Source organism: Panthera onca, chromosome D4 (genome assembly GCF_046562875.1).
Source record: "Panthera onca isolate mPanOnc1 chromosome D4, mPanOnc1 haplotype 2, whole genome shotgun sequence".
Classification (NCBI taxonomy): Eukaryota; Metazoa; Chordata; class Mammalia; order Carnivora; family Felidae; genus Panthera; species Panthera onca.
In genome coordinates, this window is record NC_138351.1 from 77,352,787 (window position 1) to 77,374,570 (window position 21,784).

General features: G+C 42.2%; 1 protein-coding gene across 4 annotated transcripts in view; it reads right to left on the reverse strand.

Annotated features, from left to right (window-relative positions):
• Positions 1–21,784, reverse strand: part of ASTN2 (astrotactin 2) — an 876,482-nt gene that overhangs the window by 564,920 nt on the left and 289,778 nt on the right. For all 4 annotated transcript variants that reach the window (XM_078436555.2, XM_078436553.2, XM_078436554.2 and 1 more), the window contains one exon: positions 4,002–4,109. In XM_078436555.2, the coding sequence (XP_078292681.2) occupies positions 4,002–4,109 (108 nt within the window). The remainder of the gene's footprint in view (positions 1–4,001; positions 4,110–21,784) is intronic.

The window sequence follows — 21,784 nt, forward strand, 5'->3', positions numbered from 1 at the left end:
AGGTACCAGAGCAGAGTTGAATAGTTTCAAAAGTAACTGCATGGCCTGCAAGATGAAAAGGTTTATGAATTGGCCATTGATATTAAAAAGGTTGCTGACTCTTGATTCAGGAAATCTCACCAGACACACACATCTTGGTCTCTCAGTCCCTATTCCTCAGGTTCTTTGTCCCTCTTCCTGTCTGCCCACTCACCATATTGATTACTACTGTTCTCTGCTTATGGGTTCCACCTGGTTCTCCCAGACGCCTTTGAATGACAGTCCCGGGGCCCTTACAAAAAACCAGAGCCTCAAGGAAGCCAGGGTGGAATCTCAGACTATCATAAATCTCCTTTCCAGTCGCTCCTAGTGCCAAAAATGAAATTTCAGCTGACTTAATTTTGGGTTAGGGATGTTTCCAAGGAAAGGGGAATTTTGGGAGAAAGGAAAAAAATTCGGAGTCCTGGAACCTCCCATCTCTGGACTTGCACTCTGGGAGACAGGTGTCAACAGCTCTATTTTACATGGAAGGCGATGCCGCTCACCCATGGCCACACCAAGGGGATGAGGTAAAGGCAGGATTCACAGCCAGGTGTAGCTGACTCTAGCACCTTCTACATCAACATGCTAGAGAGAGACTAGGTAGGAAAACCCCATTAGATGTTCCCTCTCTCCTCCCATCCCATGCCTTCTCTCGACCATTAGCTCTAGGTGTATCCTTCTCTGCTGGGGAACCTCCTGAACTTGTCACATCCCTTCAGATTGCACACACTCCAACCGTGCTCAAAGAATCAGGCAGAGTGGGTTTTCAACCTCAGGAGTTAGGCCCTCCTCCCCACTACCTGGCATGTCCTTCCCTGGAGGCCTTGAAGTACAAGAGCTGGGCAGCGCTGAGGCCTCAGTCCTGCTCACCAGGGGCAGACCCTTTTCTTGCACGTGGAAATGGAGTGAGCAAAGACAAGAGAGGCTGACAGAAAAGCAGCATCCACCCTGGGCACTTATAATAATCCAGACACCGGGCCAAAAATTTCTTTCATTCATTCGCTAGTCGTTCATTCAAATATATTAAGCCGGTGCCCACCCCGGACCCATCCCCGTGTTAGGTGCTGGGGATGGGAAGGTAAGTACAGATGGCAATGTGCCTCTCCTTGGGGTGCTTCCAGCTCCGTGGAGGATACAGACATCACCCAGAGAACACACTGGTAAATAGAATATTAGAGTGGGGATGAAGTCTGCAGGGTAAGCACGCAGGAGCTACCACATAAGGAAACAGCAATCAGGCATGGGATGACACAGCGGAAGGCATACCATTTAAGTGGAGATGTCCCAGCGAGTCCAAGGGTGGCGCGGGGGGTGGCTGTTCCAGGAAAGTTCTGGTGGGACAGATGTGGGAGTGCTGGAGAAGAGGCCTGGGTGGCAGGAGGACACAGAGCCCGGGGTAAATGGGCGGCCAACCACTCAACACATTCATCCGAAACGCAGAAGGAAGGACTGAAGGCTTCTTAGCCAGAGAGGCAACATGATCCCTACTTACATTTTCAAAATGATCACTCTGGCTGCAGGGTTGAGAAGGGACTGGAAGACACTAAGTGACATGGTTGAGAAGGGATTTTAGCTGTTTTCAAGCAAAGGATGGAGGTGATACCGACTGGGATGAAGGTGATAAAGAAGAGAGAGCTTGCTGCTGGGGGTTGTAGTTATAAAGATGTTCAGGCTCCAATTTAATCCTCACACTGACCCCAAGAGGGCGCTATCACTACCTCATTTCAAACCAAGAATACCAGTGGAGGTTCAGTCAGTTTAGCCTCAGAGTCTTGATTTCAGCTCAGGTCATGATCCCGGGGTCCTGGGAAGGGAGGGAGGAAAGGAGGAAAAGAGATAAGAAGTGCGGGATAGAGGAAAGGGGGAAGAAAGAAGGAAGGAAGAATCCCCCAGGAAACAGCTGGAGAAGAGAGGGGAGAGAGTGGTGGGGAAAAGGGCAAGAGAGGAAGAGATAATAAGGAGAGAAGAAGAAACAGAGAAAATAGAAGAGAACAAAGGAAAGACGGAGGGATGAAGAGAAGGAAGCCTGGAGACACGAAGGAGGGAAGAAGAGAGGAAAAGGGGAGAACAAGAAAAGAGAAACAAATTAAACAAGCAGGCAAGCAAGCCAGCCCAGGACACTGAGAAGGAAGAGGAAGACACAGTGGGAGCCAGAGGCAGAGGGAGGGAGAAGGGCTTGCCATCAGTGGACACGCAGAGGGACAGAGTGGCAGCCGTCTGCTGGCAGGAGGGGCCAGGAAGGAAGGTAGGAGAGGATGCATCCCAGCCGTGTCCTCCCCACCCTGGAAACACAGCCTGGCCTTCCGCAGTACATGGAGGCATTGGGCCAAACTGTTTATCTCCAATCTGGTGGCTCACATTTGCTTTTCTTTTTAAAGTTTAACTCCGATTTACAAGGGGCGTGCTCTGTGATGGATGTTTTTCCAGTTAGTTGTAAACAGCCCAGTCCTGCAGAGGAGACCCACCGACTTCCCCAGCCCTCGTTCTGGCTGCTGGACTGGGGGAGGGAGAAGACGGGTCAAGAATATCATCCATCACCAACTCCAAGATCCCCAACACAGCAAGATACCAGTGAGCCAAGGCTCGGGAAGGGGTGAGAGGCAGGCCTGATTATTCCAAGGCTGAGAAACCTTCCAAGCTGATGTGTCAGAAGAGATACTCCCCACACAGGGCCTGTTCGATGAAAGGTGCCAGGGTACGGGACATAAGGAAACCAACAATGAGGGCTGAACTCACATTACTAATGTCTACCTTAGCAGGTGCCATGACAAATTTTTTCTGTAACTTAACCGAAATTCATCTCTAGGTCTATGAAGGCCATTTCACAGATGAGAAAACTGAGGTATAGGGAAGGTAGATACCTGCCTAAGAGCAAAATTTGCCCAGAGAAGCTACGTGACTCATGATCTTTGAATGTCCACCATGCATGCGTGGAATGCACGCAAACTGTTTCACGACGGAGATTCTTTCCCTCTTCCCTACCCTGGGTCCTTCTTCAGCCCACTTTGGTGCAGAGGTGAGAGGGCCACATGCCTTGATTAGTTGCCAGAGGACCCTTGCTTCTTCCTGGGCCTGGTCCAAGCCCCTGGATCGCTCCTTAATCACAAGCATGGATTACAGGCCTATGCCCCTCTGTTCTCTTCCAAGATTGCAACCTTGAATTTGCTATTTCCCCATCATTAGAAAACACTCAGGGATGAGGAATTACATTCACGGGTGAAATACGCTCTATTCTCCCCTCAGGAGTATGTGTAACCATCAAAGAACAATGGACATCAGCATCAAGGTTGTCGCCCTTTCTGGAGTGCCACTTCTGCATCTGACGTCTCCTTACCTTTAGTGTCACTGAGAGAAATAATGATGCATCAATATGGATTTCATCTGTTGAAGACACAGTCCAGATAGTCAAAAGGAGTCCTCTTTATAGGAACCAACTACAGAACTTTCTCTCTGGTCCTGGTTGTCAGGTAAAGAGAATTTCCTGAACAAATGGTTCTAGCCCATAGACCCTGCACATTTTATTGCTGAGTATGTTTCCTTCTGGACTTTGATTGCTAAATCTCTGCATTAAATTGCCAGCTCCTTCTAAGAACTACACAACACAGGATGGCATAGATCACCTTGCATCGATCTAACCTGGGTTTGAATCATTTTCTTTATTCTTATTTTGCTTTCAATCTGATTCCCTTCGTTATTTCATTTCCTGTGCTGGATTTTTTTTTTAACTGCATGAACTTAAAAAAAAAATTCTTCCCCAAATCCTTTGGGGAATGACGTAGGACAGAGAGCAAATAAAGAAGCTATACAAGGACCATCACTGGTGTAGCCAGGGTTTCGGATGCCAGGCTGCATTAACCAGATCAGGACAAGGTTGGAGAAAAGCCGAGGTTTGTGCCTGAGCACAAAGTCTGCTTCCCAGGCATACGTCTTGCACACGCTAGTTCTGGAACCTTCCGGAACCTTCCCAAGGACTCCCTTACCTTTGCTGCGGCGGCGACTCCGATACTGCTCCGTGTAGAATGTCAGCTGTGTTTCGTCATCTGCCTCTGAACCTGAAGTCCCCTTGGTTCTCCCAAAGCTGATTCCCCCTGAAAGGAACAACAATCCATTAGTCATAGAGGCCTCCTGGAGCTTGTTAAATCCCTCATCTGACCCAAAGATCAGCAACCCCATCACCAGACTTCTTTCTGTAAAATCCCAAGTGACCCAGAAGCTGGCATGATTTATGGAAGGAGTTTGGGCTCTGCAGCGAGGCAGATCTGGGTTCTAACCGTGACGTGGTAGCCACAAGCTGTGTGACCTTGAGGGACACCTCCCCTCTCTGAGCCCTGGGTTGTTTCTTAACCAAACAGGGACAGTTACTACTGACCTTGTAGGGTTGCTTTGAAGATTAAAGGAGATATAATATATAAAATATCTGGTCTGTGGTGGGTACTAACTGACAGCTATGTTTTTGCTTCATATGATGAGCCTGCCTCTAAAAAAACACTTCGGGTAACTTAATTTCATACACATTTCAAGCAAGTGCTTACTAGATGCCAGGCCAAGAGTGAGACACTGGAGAACCAAAGATAGATACGGCCCAGTCCGTGCCAGCCAGGGGATCGTAAGCTAGTCAACGAGATAAATGGGATCCTAAGGAGCCTTTAACCTAATTCATGGTTATGTTTTTCCACACAATGAGATGCTGAGAACATGGGGGAGAGCAATCCATCCCCACACGGAGGACCTGGGAAGGTTTTATGGAGGAAGGGGGATTTTAAGTCAGGGCTGAAAGGATGAATGGGGCTTCAGTGGCAGAAAATGGAGTTACAGGTAAAGGGAAGAGCCTGAGCATCCCTGGGGACAGGAAGCGGGGTGGGCAGAGGCCATGCTGATGGGAGTACTGACTGGAAGGATCACTGGAGCCACACGGTGGAAGTCCCTGAGGGCCACACTGAGGACAAGGGGCCTTCCTATGGGCGTCACAGAAGGTTCCAGGGCAAGAGGAGTTCATCAGCTGCACATGCCACGACAGATACCACAGAGGCCTCAGAGTGGGTGCCGCAGAGGGCAAGCAGGTGCAAGGCTCAGTGATCCCTTTGCGAGAGGCGACGAGGGTCTGGGTGAGGCAGGGGACATTGAGGATACAGAGGAAGAAAGGGGAGCAAGGGCTGTTTAGGGACACACTCAGGAACAGGAAGGCCGATGGGCGAGGCATTCACACGCTACGAACAGTGGATTCCAAAAGTGATAAAGAACCAGAGGGATATATGCCAAAATACTAGGAGCAGTTAATTGTGCAGGGAGGAATACAGATAATTTTTATTTTCTCTGTGCTACACACACACACACACACACACACACATATATGTAATCACTAACAAAAAAGCACAGAGTGTGTGAAGAGAGGGATTAAAGCATTAGTAAACTCTGTGCCCAGAGAGGATACAGTCAGGGGAGAGCTGCAGAGAGTGTTGGGGGCACGGGGGCGGGCAGGGGAGCAAAGGGCCTTTGTTTGGGGAAATTGCCTCAGGTACAGAAGCTTCAGACACTGAATAGACTTCGATAGACTGTCTCTGGAGGAGACTCAAAAACCTAGTAGAAGTGGCTGTCCTGGATGGAGAAGAGGGTGAAGGTTAGGGATAGTGGGAGACCACTTTTCACTACAAATATTTTGTAACTTTTGAGTCAAGTGCCCTACAAACAAACCTATTGCCTGTTTGAATATCTTACGCGAGGAACAGAAAAACATACATCAGAGGGAAACACTGCTCAACTCAAGAGAGAGTTTCCTATGTCATTTCCTCTATAGGGCATCTGAAATGGCATTCGGTATATGGAAACCCTGCCTGAGACACTCTGTCTACAATATGGTTACTGTGCATGCATTCATCCATTCCAGCAACATGCGGAATGATCTGCTTTGTGCCTAGATGTCTGTATGTTACTGCCTACAATCCTCATCATGAAATTCTCATTAAGGAAAGTGTAATTAACAAAATAGATCATGAAAGGCACAAGGACCTGTGTGGGCAAAGTTACTTAGGTGCCAGAGGTCACACAGCTGATGAGTATGAGGATTCAGATTCAAGGCTCGTCTGTCCGGCTCCACATGTGAGCTTTCTAGATGCAAACTGCTTTCCTGGAAACAACTCAAGAGGGAACCTTAGGGAAGGCAGACGGTCCTTAAAGCATCAAGGCACCAAGTACTATGGTAGGAACTTCACATACGCCTTCCTATTCCAAACGAACAGTACTCCTTGGAGGGAGGTATATTGATATCAGCCCATTTTACAGATGAGGCAACCAAGGTTCAGAAGACAAAAGTGATTTGCTAATAATGAGTGAAGTAGGACTTGGTACCCACGTGTAACCGAGGCCAAGTTCAAATTTTCAGCCATTTGTGACACGCCCTTCCCAAATTAATGCTCTGGAAAATGGAAAGATTAATACCTGCCCTCTCCCTCCCCTGAGACAGCATGTTGTAATGGATGGGAAAAGTATAGGGGACAACAATGTCTGATCTTTGTCCTCAAATGTATCTTTGGCCTTGTCCCTGTCTCTTAGTGTAAATATCACCATTTCCCAGCAATTAAGGATAGGGCCTGGAGACAGCAGGAGACCCTAGATTCTGCTAGACACAGTCCCTCACTTAAAGGATCTCCTTTGAAAGGGAGATGGCATGGCCCTGTGGACACTCTGGAAGCAGTGGAAGAGCAGAGGTGTCCAAAATTCAGTTTTTACATTGCCACTGAAATATTTTCCTGTTACAGAAAAAGGGAAGAGGGAAAAAGAGAGGGAGGGGAAAAAAAGGGAAGGAAGGAAGGAAGGAAGGAAGGAAGGAAGGAAGGAAAGAAAGGAAAGGAAAAGGAAAAGGAAAAGGAAAAGAAAAAGGAAAAGGAAAAGGAAAAGGAAGGCTTTTGGTCATCTACACATAATTCTTGGCCAACAGGAAAATGAAGGCATAGGATAAAATAGTTGCTTTATGTGCAGGAAGCATCTGTCATACTTCCTGCTGTGTCTGGGGCAGCAGAAAAAAAGGGAGGAGTCTGTCCTGTCAGGAATCTACCTCCATATCCCCTTCAATTCTCTACCTTACCCCCTACTTAAAGCTTTACAGCCAAATCCTCCCTCCCTCCCTTCCTCTCTCTCTCTCATTTTCCTCTCTCATTTTCCTTCCTCTCTCCTCTCTCTCTCATTTTCCTTCCTCTCCCAAACAAATGACCTATTATGTTCCTGCCATGGTGACCATGACAGACAGGAGTCAGTTCTTTCTCTATTGGGACAGTCTAGCAGGTGTGAGAGAAAGTCGCCAGACAATTCTAATACAATAATAATAATAATAATAATAATAATAAGCTAACTATTACATAGCACTGTCTCTGCCAGGCATTGTTTTAACCCTTTACCTGTACCGATAACTCTAGGAGGTAGGTTGCTACTTTTATTCCCTTTTTAATGGATGAGGAAATGAAGGCACAAGGGAAGTAAGTAATTGGCCCAGGGTCACACAGCTTGTCAGTAGCAGAACCACAATGCAAATCCAGGCAGTGACTGCAAAGTCTATTCCTTTAGTCTCTATGCCAGCATACAATAAAATATGAGCAGATAGCTCATGTAACAGCTATCCTTACAGGTAGCTGTAAGGAAGGCATTATGAACCTTGTCTTGCTGGTGAAGGAACCATGTTTCAGAGAGCTGATGGCAGATAGTAAGTGAGGGAGCTGAGACTGAACCAGGTCTGTCTACCGACAAAGCTGGTCTCATGGCTAAAATAACCTGGGGAACTATGCTCGTGTGTGTGTGTGTGTGTGTGTGTGTGTGTGTGTGTGCGCGCGTGCGCACGTGTGCGCCTGCGAGAGTGTGCATTTGTGTGTACCCAGAGGCAGAGAAGTGGCAAAGCTTGACGATTTGATCTGAGAAGGTTAGCAGGTGTGTTACCTCCCCCAACGCCAGGGAGCATTTGCTGCTTCTCGCCACTCCTCTCCAAGGGACCACTGAACTTGTGCTCTTGGTAGGACTCCATTCAGGCTTCGCTAGATCCTAGTGATGCTCCACCATTCCACATGCCCAAGCACATGGAGATCACACCCCTGACTACCACGAAGTCTTCTCCAGTCCCTCCCCACTCCCACACCTCTGACCTCACCTCCTTCCTGTAGGTACCAAGCTACCATTCCCAAAGTAGAAGCTGAAGATCAGAGAGGTTTTCTCTCCACCAACCTGTCCAACAGAAATATAATGTAAGGTGCATATGTCATTTTAAATGTCCTAGCAGCCATTTTAGAAAGGGAAAAACAAACCAGGTTAAATTCATTTTCAGAATATGTTGTGTTTAATGCAGTATGTTAAAAAATCTTGTGATTTTATTATTTTTTTTTTAAAGGAGAAATATTTTAGATTTCTTTTTTTTTTTTTTTTTTTTTTTTTTTGAGACAGAGAGAGACAGAGCATGAGCAGGGGAGGGGAAGAGAGAGGGAGACACAGAATCCGAAGCAGGCTCCAGGCTCTGAGCTGTCAGCACAGAGCCCGATGCGGGGCTTGAACTCACAGACCGTGAGATCATGACTTGAGCCAAAGTCGGACGCTCAACCGACTGAGCCACCCAGGCGCCCCGAAAAAATCTTGTGATTTTAATATGTAATTAACATAAGATTATTACTGAAATATTTTATATATTTTTTCATGATAAGTTTTAATAATCCAGTGTCTATTTTATGCTTACAGCATATCTCAATTCAGACTAGCTGCATTTTAAGTGCCCACTATATCAGAGCGCACACTTCTGGAGGCATTAGAAAACAGGTATTACTAAGCATAATTAAGGGCCAGGATCCGAGTACAAAAGAGAGATGAGTAAGTCACAGACCCCACTAAGGTGTTGAATCTTTTTTTTATTTTAATGTGAATTGAATGAAAAATGGTGTAGCTCAGGTCCCATTAAAAGACAATAACCATTGTCTGTGCCCTCAAGCACTTAGAGTCTAGTAGGCTTCTACACTGGTTTCATCCATGAGCCAGGAGAGGTAATGGACTTTTGTAGAAAGACACCAGGGTACTGGAGTCAGGCAGGAGGTCCGATCTGAGGTCTTACTTATTAGCTGTGTGAGCTTGGGTGAGGTACCTAACCTCTCTGAATTCATCTTTGAAAGGGGGGGATAATAAACTCTCAGCTCACAGGGTCATTATAAGGGAAATGACATAATGTATGTAAACAGCATAAAGACCAAAGAAGTGAGGGGGAGGGCACATTCCTCATTTATTCAATACTTGCCTGAGTTTAACAGAAGAACAGGAAGTGCCACTGGGTGGGAGTACTAACTCCCTGTCTGTTGTGACATCCTATGGAGGTGGCAGACACCCAAGTCATATAGCCTCTGAGTGTCCATATAATCTGAAGGGGACACAGGCCAATTACAGACTGACTTGGAAATGATTCAGATGGATAGAAAAGGGTCCCCTCTGCTAACATTTTAATATGAAATTGGTGATTTAGTGAAGTAAAGTGCAGCCAATAATTACACAGGAGTATTCAAGTATTTCCATTTAAGGGCTGAGAAAAAGGGAGAATGGCCTGAGACTGGCAAGAGAAGAGAAGACCCAGCAGCTTCTTTGTCCTTGTCTCATGGGCCCCTGGTTCCTCTGGTCCTGAAGGGTCTGGAATACAGCCTGAAGAAGACGAGCTAAGCACATTCTCTAGTGTGATAAGCACTGCTCTGGGCACTTTATATGAAGTAGCCCATCTACACTTCACAAGAGGCCCGAGAGGGAAGAATCACCTCGATTTTATTGAGGGGCATGCCAACATTCAGATTCTCAATGTTGCTTATCGGAGATCACAAAATTTGCAAATGGCAGAACTGCCATATTTGAACCTTACTTTGTCGGATTCAAAAACTCTCTGTCCTCATGAAAAGATGAGTCATTATTAGTCACTAGGGAAATGCAAATCAAAGCCACAATGAGATACCATTCCATATCCAGTAGGTTGGCCGTAATCAAAATAATCAGAAAATAACCAGTGTTGGAGAGGTTGTAGAGAAATGGTGAGAATGTCAAATGGTGTAGCCACTATGGAAAAAAGTTTGACTGTTCCTTAAGAACCTAAGCCAGGGGTGTCTGGGTGCCTGGTTGGTTAAATGTCTTACTTCAGCCCAGTTCATGATCTCATGGTTCATGAGTTCTAGGTCCACATTGGGCTCTATGCTGTAAGCACAGAGCCCGCTTCACATCCTCTATCTCCCTTTCTCTGCCCTTTTCCTGCTCATGTGCTTTCTCTCTCTCTCTCTCAAAAAAAAAATTTAAAAAAAAAGCTAACCCCCAAATTACCACATGGCCCAGCAATTCTGCCCCAAGGCATTTCCCAAAAGAACTGAAGATAGGGTATTCAAATAAATACATGCACATGAATGTTGATACAGCAGTATTTACACTAGTCAAAAGGTAGAAACAACACAAATGTCCATCAACTGATGAATGGGAAAACAAAATGTGGTCTATCCTTACAATGGGATATTATTCAACCATAAATGGATGCTCATGCCTGCTACCACATGGACGGACCTTGCCAACGTTCTGCTAAGGGAAAGAAGCCAGACATAAAAGGTCATATACTATATAATTCTATTTATATAAAACATCCAAAATTAGTAAATCTAGAGACACAGAAAACAGTGGTTGCCTGGGCTGGGCAGACAGAGGAGAGGAATAGGGAGTGATTGCCAGTAAATATGAGGTTTCTTTCTGGGGTAATGGAAAGGTCTTGGAACTCCACACAGGTGACGGTTGCACAATCTTGTGTGCTAGGTGACAATAAATTATGCACTTTAAAATAGTTAATGGTTGATTTTATGTTATGTGAGCTTTAACCAAAAAAAAAAAAAAAAAAAAAAAAAAAAAAAAAGCCAAAACAAAGAGGCCCTCTGACAGGGAGGAGGCAAGTCAGGACACAGAGGGAGGACTTACAAAGCCATGTTGCCTGGTGCTAAGCTCAGGCATTCTGAGTCGAGACCCCTTGGGCCACCTCAAGTAATCACGACACTCACTCCTTTATGCATTCATTCATTTAGCAGTTATTGCCCAAGCACCCACTCTGTGCCAAACACTATTTGGGCAGTCAGGATAAAACAGAGAAGGCAGCAGACAAAAACTTCCTGAATTCCTAGAGTTCACTTTCCGGTGAGGAAGCAATTAAGATATTCCAGGCATGATGCTAGACTTTCTACATAAGAATCATCTCAATTTCACTGATAAGTAACCGAAGATGTTCAGAGGTATTTAGAGGCTTTCAGGAGGGCAAAGAGACTTGATGACCCACAAAGGACCTACCCTAGGTGTGCTCTGGGGCAAATCAGGGCATCTGAGCAATCTGCGAATCTTATTATGGGAAAGTCTAGAGCAAGATCAATGATCTTTGCTGGGTCTATGAGAATTAACTCCTTGCTCTTCTTTGCAAATCTGCCTTCTCTGACTGTGCTGCTCCTCCACAAACCTGCCGTGCCAGCCTCTGGCCGGCCCACCCCTCTGCACTCTATCTCCTGCGCTCTTGGTATCATGATGGATGGTGGTGACATGTTAAATTATTCAGGCCCCGTGTCTTCCTCGAGCTGGTGACAGCGATATTGCATTTTTAGATTGTCCAGAACTGCACCTGATAGAGAAATATGTAGCTTGGGAATGTGCAAACCCATCTGACCCCCCAAACATTTGGGGAATACAAATGGTGCCAGTTGCTGGAAAAGGACAAAAGTGGCTAAAACTTACTATGTATGCCCCCTTCCCCAAACCACACAACTCACAGCTGCTCTGAGCTCCAGGGCTAAACACAGATGTTCATAGGCATCTAGCACCTGGAGAGGCTCTGACCACAGTTGCTACTGGTCACCGGTCACCGCTATAGGCCAGGCACTTTGCCCAGAGGTGACGACAGCTATCCCTACTCCTCCTGGTGTGCAAACAGAGGCAGAGACAGACTGAGCTCCTTATCTGTAGTTACACAGCCAATGAGTAGCAGGACCTGAGTTTGAACCCTGATTTACCTGATCCCCCAGGAAAACAGACTCTGCAGTACTCTTGAGATTCATGTTAAATTTTTATTTACTTAAAAAAATTTTTTTTAACCTTTGTTTATTTTTGAGAGAGAGACACCGTGTGAACAGGGGAGGAGCAGAGAGAAAGGGAGACACAGAATGCAAAGCGGGCTCCAGGCTCCAAGCTGTCAGCACAGAACCTGACATGGGGCTCGAACTCACGGACTGTGAGATCATGACCTGAGCCGAAGTCAGACACTCAACCGACTGAGCCACCCAGGGACCCTCATGTTGAATTTTTAAAATAGATCATTATGGTTAAAAAAGTCTTTGTAATAAAATATAATTAAACCTGATAGTTAATAATTTCAGGGAAAAAATGGAAATGACCTACTAGAGGACCATTTAGGGGAGGAATTTAAACAAAAATGATGGCATGTCCTTAAAATAGACTTTCATGAGACCATTAAATACAGTGACATAAATGTATGTTTAGTGACATGCAAACCTCTCCATGATATATTGTTGGGTGAAAAAACATACAGAGAAGAAGGCAAAGAAAGATTCCACTCATGTGCATTTATACACACTTGCTCATATTTGCTGTGAATTACACTGAGTGTAATAAAAAATGAACATATTTTAATTTAAAAAATAAAGAAGAAGAAAGTAAAAGTCAATCTGAGATGTTTACGATCTAGAGTTATAAAATAAATTTTAAAAAGCATATTGCAAAACTCTCAGTGTAAAACGACCCTATTCTGTTTTAAAAATACATACCCTCTAAAGCATATGAATATATGTATATACATACACATATGCATAAAAAGATATTGTAAGAAATATATTAAGGTACTTCAGTGGTTATTCTCTGAGTAGTTAAGATTTGGGGTATGTAAAATGTTTTTCTTATTGTTCATCTGCATTTTAGGATTTTCCTTCCACGAATATCTAATGCTTGGTAATTTTTAAAAAAACACTTAATAAAAGTTACTTTTTTAAAAAAATAAATTGTCTTAATGCTGCAGTTTATGCCCATTCCTCACTTGAACTTGAGTGTGATATGGTCGTCATCCCAGGGGTAATCTTCCCACCTCAAGAATGGAGCTATCTCAATTTGTCCCCAAATTGTGGCCCAAAGAACTACCTATGTGGGAGAGAAGCTTTGCGACTAAGCTTATCTCAGCATCTCATGAAAGGAAAGCTTTGTCTTCTGGAATATCCCGTTGTTCCCTGTGGGAGGCTGCATCTTGCAGACATGGCTGTAGCACAATGTTCCGCCCCACACTTTCTTTGGCAATGTGACCTTTGGCACCCCCTATCAAAGGTGGGGAATGCTTTCCCTCCCCTTGAATCTGGGTCACCTCAGGGATGTCTTTTTAATAAAGAGGCTGCAGAGGAAGTGACACAACTTCTCTAGGAATGGGTGCATAATCTCTGGAAATGGGTTATCAAAGGCCATGCAGCTTCTGCCTGGCTTTCTTGAAACATTGACTCTCAGGTGCGTATTCCCTCTTGGAAACCTGCCACTGCTCCCTGAGAGGTCTTAGCCACATGAAGGTGCCACACACAGTGGTGCCATCAACAGTCTCAGCTGACCCCGGCTGCCAAGATACCCCAGTCCAGGTGGCAAATATGCGAGAGAAGAAACTTCCAGATGCTTTCTCCCCCCACCCCCAGACACCTGAATCATACACAGATGCTGGAGTATTTCCAGCTGAGTTCCAGTCACTGTGGAGCTTGGACAACCCGTCTATCTTCCTTTTGTCATTTATGAATTCCTGACTCCTAGAATCCATGAGCATAGGGTGGTTGTTATCTTAAGGCACTAAGTTTAGAGTGGTGTACTGTGCAGAAGGAGGTAACCAGAACACTCCCCTTGTCCAGTGCTACAAAAATATCCACACTCCTTCCCACTTGTCACCATATGGCATCCCTAGGCAATGGAAAGGTGACCTGGATGTTCAGAGACCCAGGTCCTAAGTCTATCCTGTTACTAACATGCTGTATGCCTGGAAAAGGCATTGACATCTAGCAAATATCACAGAACACTTAGCACCTTGACTAGCTTCCCAGCAATGGCAGCTCCTTTGACCCCCACAATAATGGATGAGATAGGTACTGCCACGCCCACTTGCAATATGAAGAGACTGTGGGTCAGAGACACCACTAGTGACTTGTTCAAGGTCACATGGCTCATAAATGGCAGAACAGAGATGAGAATACAGGGGCAGGTCCAGAAGCTGTAACAATAAGAGATCAGATTCCGGTCCATGAGGTTGGCCAAGAATCAAGTTCCCTGCAATTCCCACCCTCTAGACTCTGCGTAGCCTTTTGGAATCACAGGTTCTGGCTATTCTACATCCCCACATGATGGCACTTCAGCTGCCTGAAAATGGCACGTGTGCCCACTTATAATCTTTCCTTCCAAGTCAGATATTCCTAACACCTTCAGCCATTCCTTATAACACATGTGTTACAAAATTAGGACTTTTTTTGGATTATGAGGTCAATGTCTATATATTGTAGCAAATTAGAAAACAAAAGTTGGAAGGCACAAAGAAGAAAATAATAATCAAGGCAATACTCTCCCTCCCAACAGGTTTTCCTCCTTTCTAGTTTTTAACTATGCATTATGCATATGTTTTCACAACTAGATTTTATGGTCTTATAACATAAGTACATCTTGTGAGTTTTGTTTAAAAATATCTAAGCTTAAATTGATTCATTCGTGTATGTCAGAAATACATATTGGGATCCAGCTATATGCTTAGCACTTTTGCTATTATATAAATCATATATATCACACATGTGTGCATATGCACATATCTAATCTATACCAAGTTTTATGTGTATACCAATATCTTCATCTGTACATATATCTACATCCTATATCCACCAAAGTGTTAATAGCGAGTTTCTCTGAATACTGAGATTTTCTTCTTTCTGTGGACCTTTCTTATTTTCCTTTGTTTTTCCTGAAAATGAGCAGAGATTGCTTATGAAATTAAAATGAAGCTACATAAAATATGTCATATACATTATCCCATGTCATTAAGTAGTGACTCCAGTATCATTTAATGTCTGCAATATATTCCATGGTACCAGTGTATCATGCATTTCATCATTCCCTAGTGTTTGAATTTTATATTGTTTCCAATTTTTCACTGTAATATCACACCACATGTTCCTAAAGATAAATCTTTCTACACATCCTTGTAGTGTAGAATCCTTGTGCATCCATGTGTAGAATTTTCCTGAGAGTAAAAAGACAAATTTATGGGTCAAAGGGTATGGACATATTTAATTGAAGTTTTTGGTCCATATCAAGATGTCCTCCAGGAAGGTTATGCCAATGTCATCCTGATTAGTTATATACAGGAGTTGATTATTTCACTACCCCTTCTAGAACACTGGGTGTTACATCATGGTTTTCCAATCTTAGTATTTTTGATATGCATCCCATATCTCAAAAATCATTTTGTCATATTCTTTTCAACATACCCCGAAGTGATCAAGTCCTTTTTGATTTGTGATGTCCAGAACTAGGCATCATAACCCAGGTATGATCTGACCTACACAGAGAAGAAATGGACCAGCACTTCTCTTTCTCAGAACACAAGGCTTATAATAATGCAGCCAAGGACTGTCCCCGCTTTACTGGCAGCTGACTTGTATTCAATATGTTCTCAGTTCTTTGTTCACATGCACCGTAAATAAAGCACCGTAAATAAAGTCTTTACCATCATGTATTTGTACAATTGATTTTTCTAAACCAAAGTAAAGAAAATTTATACTACCAAAGTGTGTCTGTGTATTTTGGCCCTTTCTTCTAGTGTCTCAAGATATTTTTTTTTTGGTCCTGGTCCTGTAATCTCATATTTTCACTATTCCCAGACTAGATGGCCTCTATGAACTGGATAAAAATGAAAAGGAACAGGAGGTAAGAAGAGGAATGAATAGTTACTAAGTGTCTGCAACATGTCAAGCGTATAGTACAAATTAATGCTGATTATCAAGAAATTGATGCTTGCAGGGATTACTTGTCTTGGGAAAGGCCACACAGCCAGTAAGGAGAAATGATGGGTTGAGAAGTCTAACTGTGGTTCTTGCTATTCCTGGTGTACCATGCCAGGTCTCCCCTGATCTAAGGCAAAGAGACTAGTGTTCAAGAGAACTATGTGCAGAATAGAACCAGACAGCTCTTAGTTACAGAACTCTCTTTAGATTGACATTAGTCACTTAAGGAAAACTCTGAATAAAACTAGACAATCTGACTATACTACCAAACACTCTACAATTTCCTCCTTTGGAAACAACAACAAACTATTGTCCATTCAATAAAGTCCTGTTGAAAGCTTATGACATGCCAGAAAGTGGATATGCATTGGTGGAGTGAAACAGAAATATTTCCTGACATCACAGAGTTTGCATTTAATTGGGAAGAGAGACTATTCAGATAAACACATATAAAAATCAATACACCTATGAGAAAAGCTTTGAAAAACAGCTTGCTGGCATTCAGATATCCTGTGCCTGTAGTATGTCTCTGATATACCTGCACCTGTCCAAAGTAGAAGTGCAGTTTGCCCAGCATGATTTATTCTTAGTGAACCCATGATGGCTCCGAGAGCTTCCAACTTCCCTTCTCACACGTTCACTATGTGAATTTGGCTAAATGGCCTCGTTGTTCTTGAGAATCAAAAGCAAATCAAATCAAAATCAAATCAAAGTTTCAAAGGTGCTTCATCACCCATTTGAAAGGAGGGTATGATTTGTCCTCCTTCAGAATTTTGGAAGCTTTTCTACTTAACCTTGATTCCTCCAAGAATATAACTAACTCTGTGTTCTAAATACATATTGTCAAATCATTTTAGCCCTGGAAAAGTAATTTGCTTGAGTTTGGGGACTGAAATTGAGGCAGACACTTAAAAGTAAATACTTACTACTTCCTCTATATGTTCGAACTGCATTTCTTATGAAACATCTTTATTCTCCCTTTTCTAGTGTTCAGATTTTCTTCTTGATATATGTGACAGATCTGACAGATTCAGAATGAATTTAGTTTTATACTTTCATCTGGTAATAAGGTTTCAGTTGTTTCATGCAATGGGACAATCATTTTCTTGTTCTTATTGTTCCAAAGGCAATTTTAAAAGCTTGTTTTATTTTTTGTTATTTTTGTATTGTTTTTCAGAATTTCCCACCGTGAACTGACAAATTTGAAGGCTCAGCATTTCGGAGACTATTTTCATAAGTTTGGGCTAAGCAGTTACACATTTTCGGCCCTTTTAAAAATCTTTTAGTTCCTGTGCAAATACATCTTCTCCCTCAATGCTTCCCAAATCCCTCCTTCATTCTAATTCTCTGTGATTATTTGCTAAGAATTTCATTTTTCTGAGTCTTCCTCTCTGTAATACATCTATTCCATTTTAGAGTCTCTGGTCACAAAACCAGGAAAATCTCTTCTCTGACATTAAAATATTACATATATATGTGTATTCATAAATTCTTGGTTATAATATTTCATCTTTTGAAATAGAAGTGTTATTCTTGGTTTAATAATATCCAGCACTGGCAAAGGTTTTATGAAATAATCATTTTCCTAAATTGTTGCAAGCGCTGCAAATTTGTATGGCCCTTTTGGGAAGCAATTTGGCAAAATAAAAAAGAGCCTTAAAAAATAGTCATCCCTTTTGACCCACTTCTGGGAATTCACCCTAAGGAGACCATCCTAAATATAGGAGAGGTTTTATGTAGCATCACACTCATTGCAATGTTATTTATAAATATAGGAAAATGGAAAATAACCTTAACACCCAACTTGAAGGGAATGGTTAATTATGTTGGAACATTAACTGGGCCTTGATGATAATTAGATAGAAAATACTTGTATCCAATACTAATTTTAAGAATGGGGGTAAAATCATAAAGTCTGTATTTACAAAGTGATTACTGTTAAATATAGCAAAGATTTTTCTTATGGTCCAGAGGAGTAAGATATTAATGGGCCTACTCTCCTCCAGATAACAATAAAGTCGGAACAAAGTGAAAACAAAATCCACCACCTGAGGGCTCTAGAAAGTAAATACAAACAAGTATGTTTTGGAAAGTAGTTGAACTTGGAAAAAGAAGGCAGCACAGGGAAATTTCTCGGGTTTCAAGCTTTATCCTGAGGGTAGATCACAGTTTCAGTCTGGCTCAGGGCAACTGAAACATCAAAAAAAAACTGTGTTTTTTCTGGAGTGAGGACCCAGTGGATGAATTCAGATCAACCACTGCCTCCAGGGAGGGAAGGAGGAATTCAGAAAAGAAGGGAGATCTTATGAGATCCAGAGAGGGTCTCATAATCTATGTGTAAGCCTTGCCCACGTCTCTGGCTGACCTCCGAGCCACACACAGGTCGGGCAAATTATAAGCAGCAGAGCCAAAGAAAGAAAAACAGCTGAGATTTGAGTGGCTGCTCACCACAGGCAAGACGGTCAGATGGACTAGGCTTTTAACACAACTACTGTAATTGTGCTCAACAGGAAAAAGATGATTACAGTGAATAAAAAAATACAAGAATTATTAGCAGAAAAACACACACCCAGTGCAAAGGAAGATTTTAGAACTGAAAAATGAAACAAATATCTTAAATTAAAAAAAAATCGCTGGATGGGCTTAATAGGGATAACAGGAAATAATCACTGGCCTTGCAGGTAGATTAATAAAATTCTATACTCAGAAGAAGAGAGAGAAGAAATAATGAAAACTATTAAATAGTGTCTAAGGGAAACATAGGACAATATCAAAAGTTTTAAATATGGATGAGTGAAGTTGCAGAAAGAGAGAGAACAGAGTAATAAAAATTAAAGAAATAATGGTTGAGATTTACCAACTTTGGTGTTAAGAAATACATGAAACTAGCCAATTCACAAAGTTCAGGAAACACTGAACGGGATAAACATGGCGGGGGGAGGCGGGGCGGGTAAAAAGAGGGCCGCAATGATAGTCAAACTGCTGGAAATCAAACTTATGGAAACATCCTGGCTCTAGCCACTTCTATATGGCAAGGAAAAAAGAGAAAAGGCTATAAAGATTAGGAAGGAAGGAATAAAAGTATATTTGTTTGTAGATGACATGATTATTTAGAAAAAGAATCACAAGAGACCTATAAAACAACCATTAGAATAAGTAACTTTAGCATGGTTGAAAGATAAAAGGTTAATTAATATATGAAAGTCAACTGTATTTCTATACATAGGCAGCACACAATTGGAAAATGAAATTTCAAAAACAATTCCATTTAGAAGAGTGTAAGAAACACTGCTTAGTAAGTTTAATCAAAGGTATACAAGATTTCTTCAATGAAAACAGCAGAAAACTACTAAGAAAAATTTAAGAAAACCTAAATAAATGGAGAGATATGCCATGCCTGTGGACTACAAGACTCAACACTGTTACGATGTCATTATCCATCCCCCCGCCCCCCACCCAAGTATATCTGTAGGTTAAATGCAATCCTATTCACAATCCAATGGGAGTATTTTTGTGTTTTTTTTTTTGGGGGGGGGGAGTTGGTAGAAATTGACAGGGTGATTTAAGAATTTATAGGTAAGTGCAAATAACCTAAACTTGCCAAACAATTTTAATTTTTTTAATGTTTAATATTTTTGAGAGAGAGAAAGAAAGAGAGAGAGGAACAGAAAGAGAGGGAGACACAGAATCCAAAGTCCAGGCTCAGAACTATCAGCACAGAGGCCGACGTGGGGCTCAAACTCACGAACCATGAGATCATGACCTGAGCCAAAGCCGGATGCTCAACCAACAGAGCCACCTAGACACCCCTCAAGCAATTTTAAAACAATAATATTGGAGGGCTTACACTACTTGTTTTCAAGACTTGCAATAAAACTATAGTAACCAAGGGGCACCTGGGTGGCTCAGTCGGTTGAGCATCCGACTTCAGCTCAGGTCATGATCTCACTGTTGGTGAGTTCGAGCGCCACGTCAGGCTCTGTGCTGACAGCTCAGAGCCTGAAGCCTGCTTTGGATTCTATGTCTCCCTCTCTCTGCCCCTCCCCTGCTCATACTCTGTCTCTCTCTGTCTCAAAAATAAACATTAAAAAAAAAACTATAGTAACCAAGACAAGCAGAGGCATATAGATGAATGACAGAGTTCAGAATTATACACAACAGAGTTTTGATAAAGTTGTTAAAGGAAAGCCTTTTATACAAATGCTGCTGGAACAGACAGACAGCCAGATGCTAAGAGATAAACATAGGCCCTAGAGCATGCCATACACACATACTAACTCAAACAGATCACAGAACTAAGGGTACATCTTAGAACTATAAACCATCCAGCAGAAAACAGGAGAAAAATCTCTGTGACTTTGGGATAGACAAAGATCTTGGGTAAAGAACCAAGTGCATGAATCATAAAAGAAAAAAATATATATACACAAAAATATATCAAAATATATATATATATATATACACAATATATATATATATATATATATATATATATATATATATGTACACAAATATATATATATACATACACAAATATATACATACACAAATCATATAACGGTGAAAACATTTTGCTCTTTCAAATTTTTTTAACATTTATTTATTTTTGAGAGAGAGAGACAAAGCATGAGCAGGGGAGGGGCGGAGAGAGGGAAAAATAATCCAAAGTAGGCTCCAGGCTCTGAGCTGTCAGCACAGAGCCCCATATGGGGCTCGAACTCATGAACCATGAGATCATGACCTGAGCTGAAGCCAAGCGCTTAACCAACTGAGCCACCCAGACACCCCTTGCTCTTCTGAAGACACAATGTTAAAAAGTAAAGGCAAACTGTAGAAGAGAAGAATGTGTCTATAGCACAGTAGTCCCCCCTTATCCACAGGGAATACGTTCCAAGACCACTGATGGATGCCTGAAACCACGGATATACCAAATCCTATAGATAGATAGATAGATAGATAGATAGATAGATACATAGATAGATAGATAGAAAGATAGATAGATGACATGTTTTCCTACACACACACATGCTAGATAGATGACGTGTTTTCCTACACACACACATATCTACGACAAAGTTTAATTTTTAAATTTGGCACATGATAACAATAATAACTAATAATAATAAAATAGAACAGTCATAACAGTTATGTGAATGTGGTCTCTCTCATAAAATCTTACTGTGCCATACTCACCCTTCTTTTTGGGATGACATGAGATGACAAAATGCCTACATGATGAGATGAAACGAGGCTGGTGAATGACGCAGGCATGATGAACTGTGAGGCTAACTGTGACCTTCTGATGCTGTCAGGAGCACCAGAAGTTAATTAGAACTGAAGTTAATCAGAAGTAATAGAAACCACAGAAAGCAAAACCGAGGATAAGGGGGCGGATACTGTACATATATTTGACAAAGGACTTGGGTTGAGAATGTATGGAGACTCCTTATAATTTTATAAGAAGAAGACAAAAAACTTGGTTAAAAATTTACAAGTTATTTGAAGAAACAAAGAATGGCATTGTATTCTTTTACAAAGAATGGCAATAAACATGTAAATAGATATTCCACCTCTTTAGTCATCAGGGAAATGAAAATTAAACCACATTGAGACACCACTACATAATCATTAGAATGGTTTGTTTTTGTTGTTGTTGTTGTTGTTTTTTAGCATGGGTAAATTTAAAAGAAAAAAAGATCAGCCTTACCAATTCCAGCAACGTTTGGGAACAG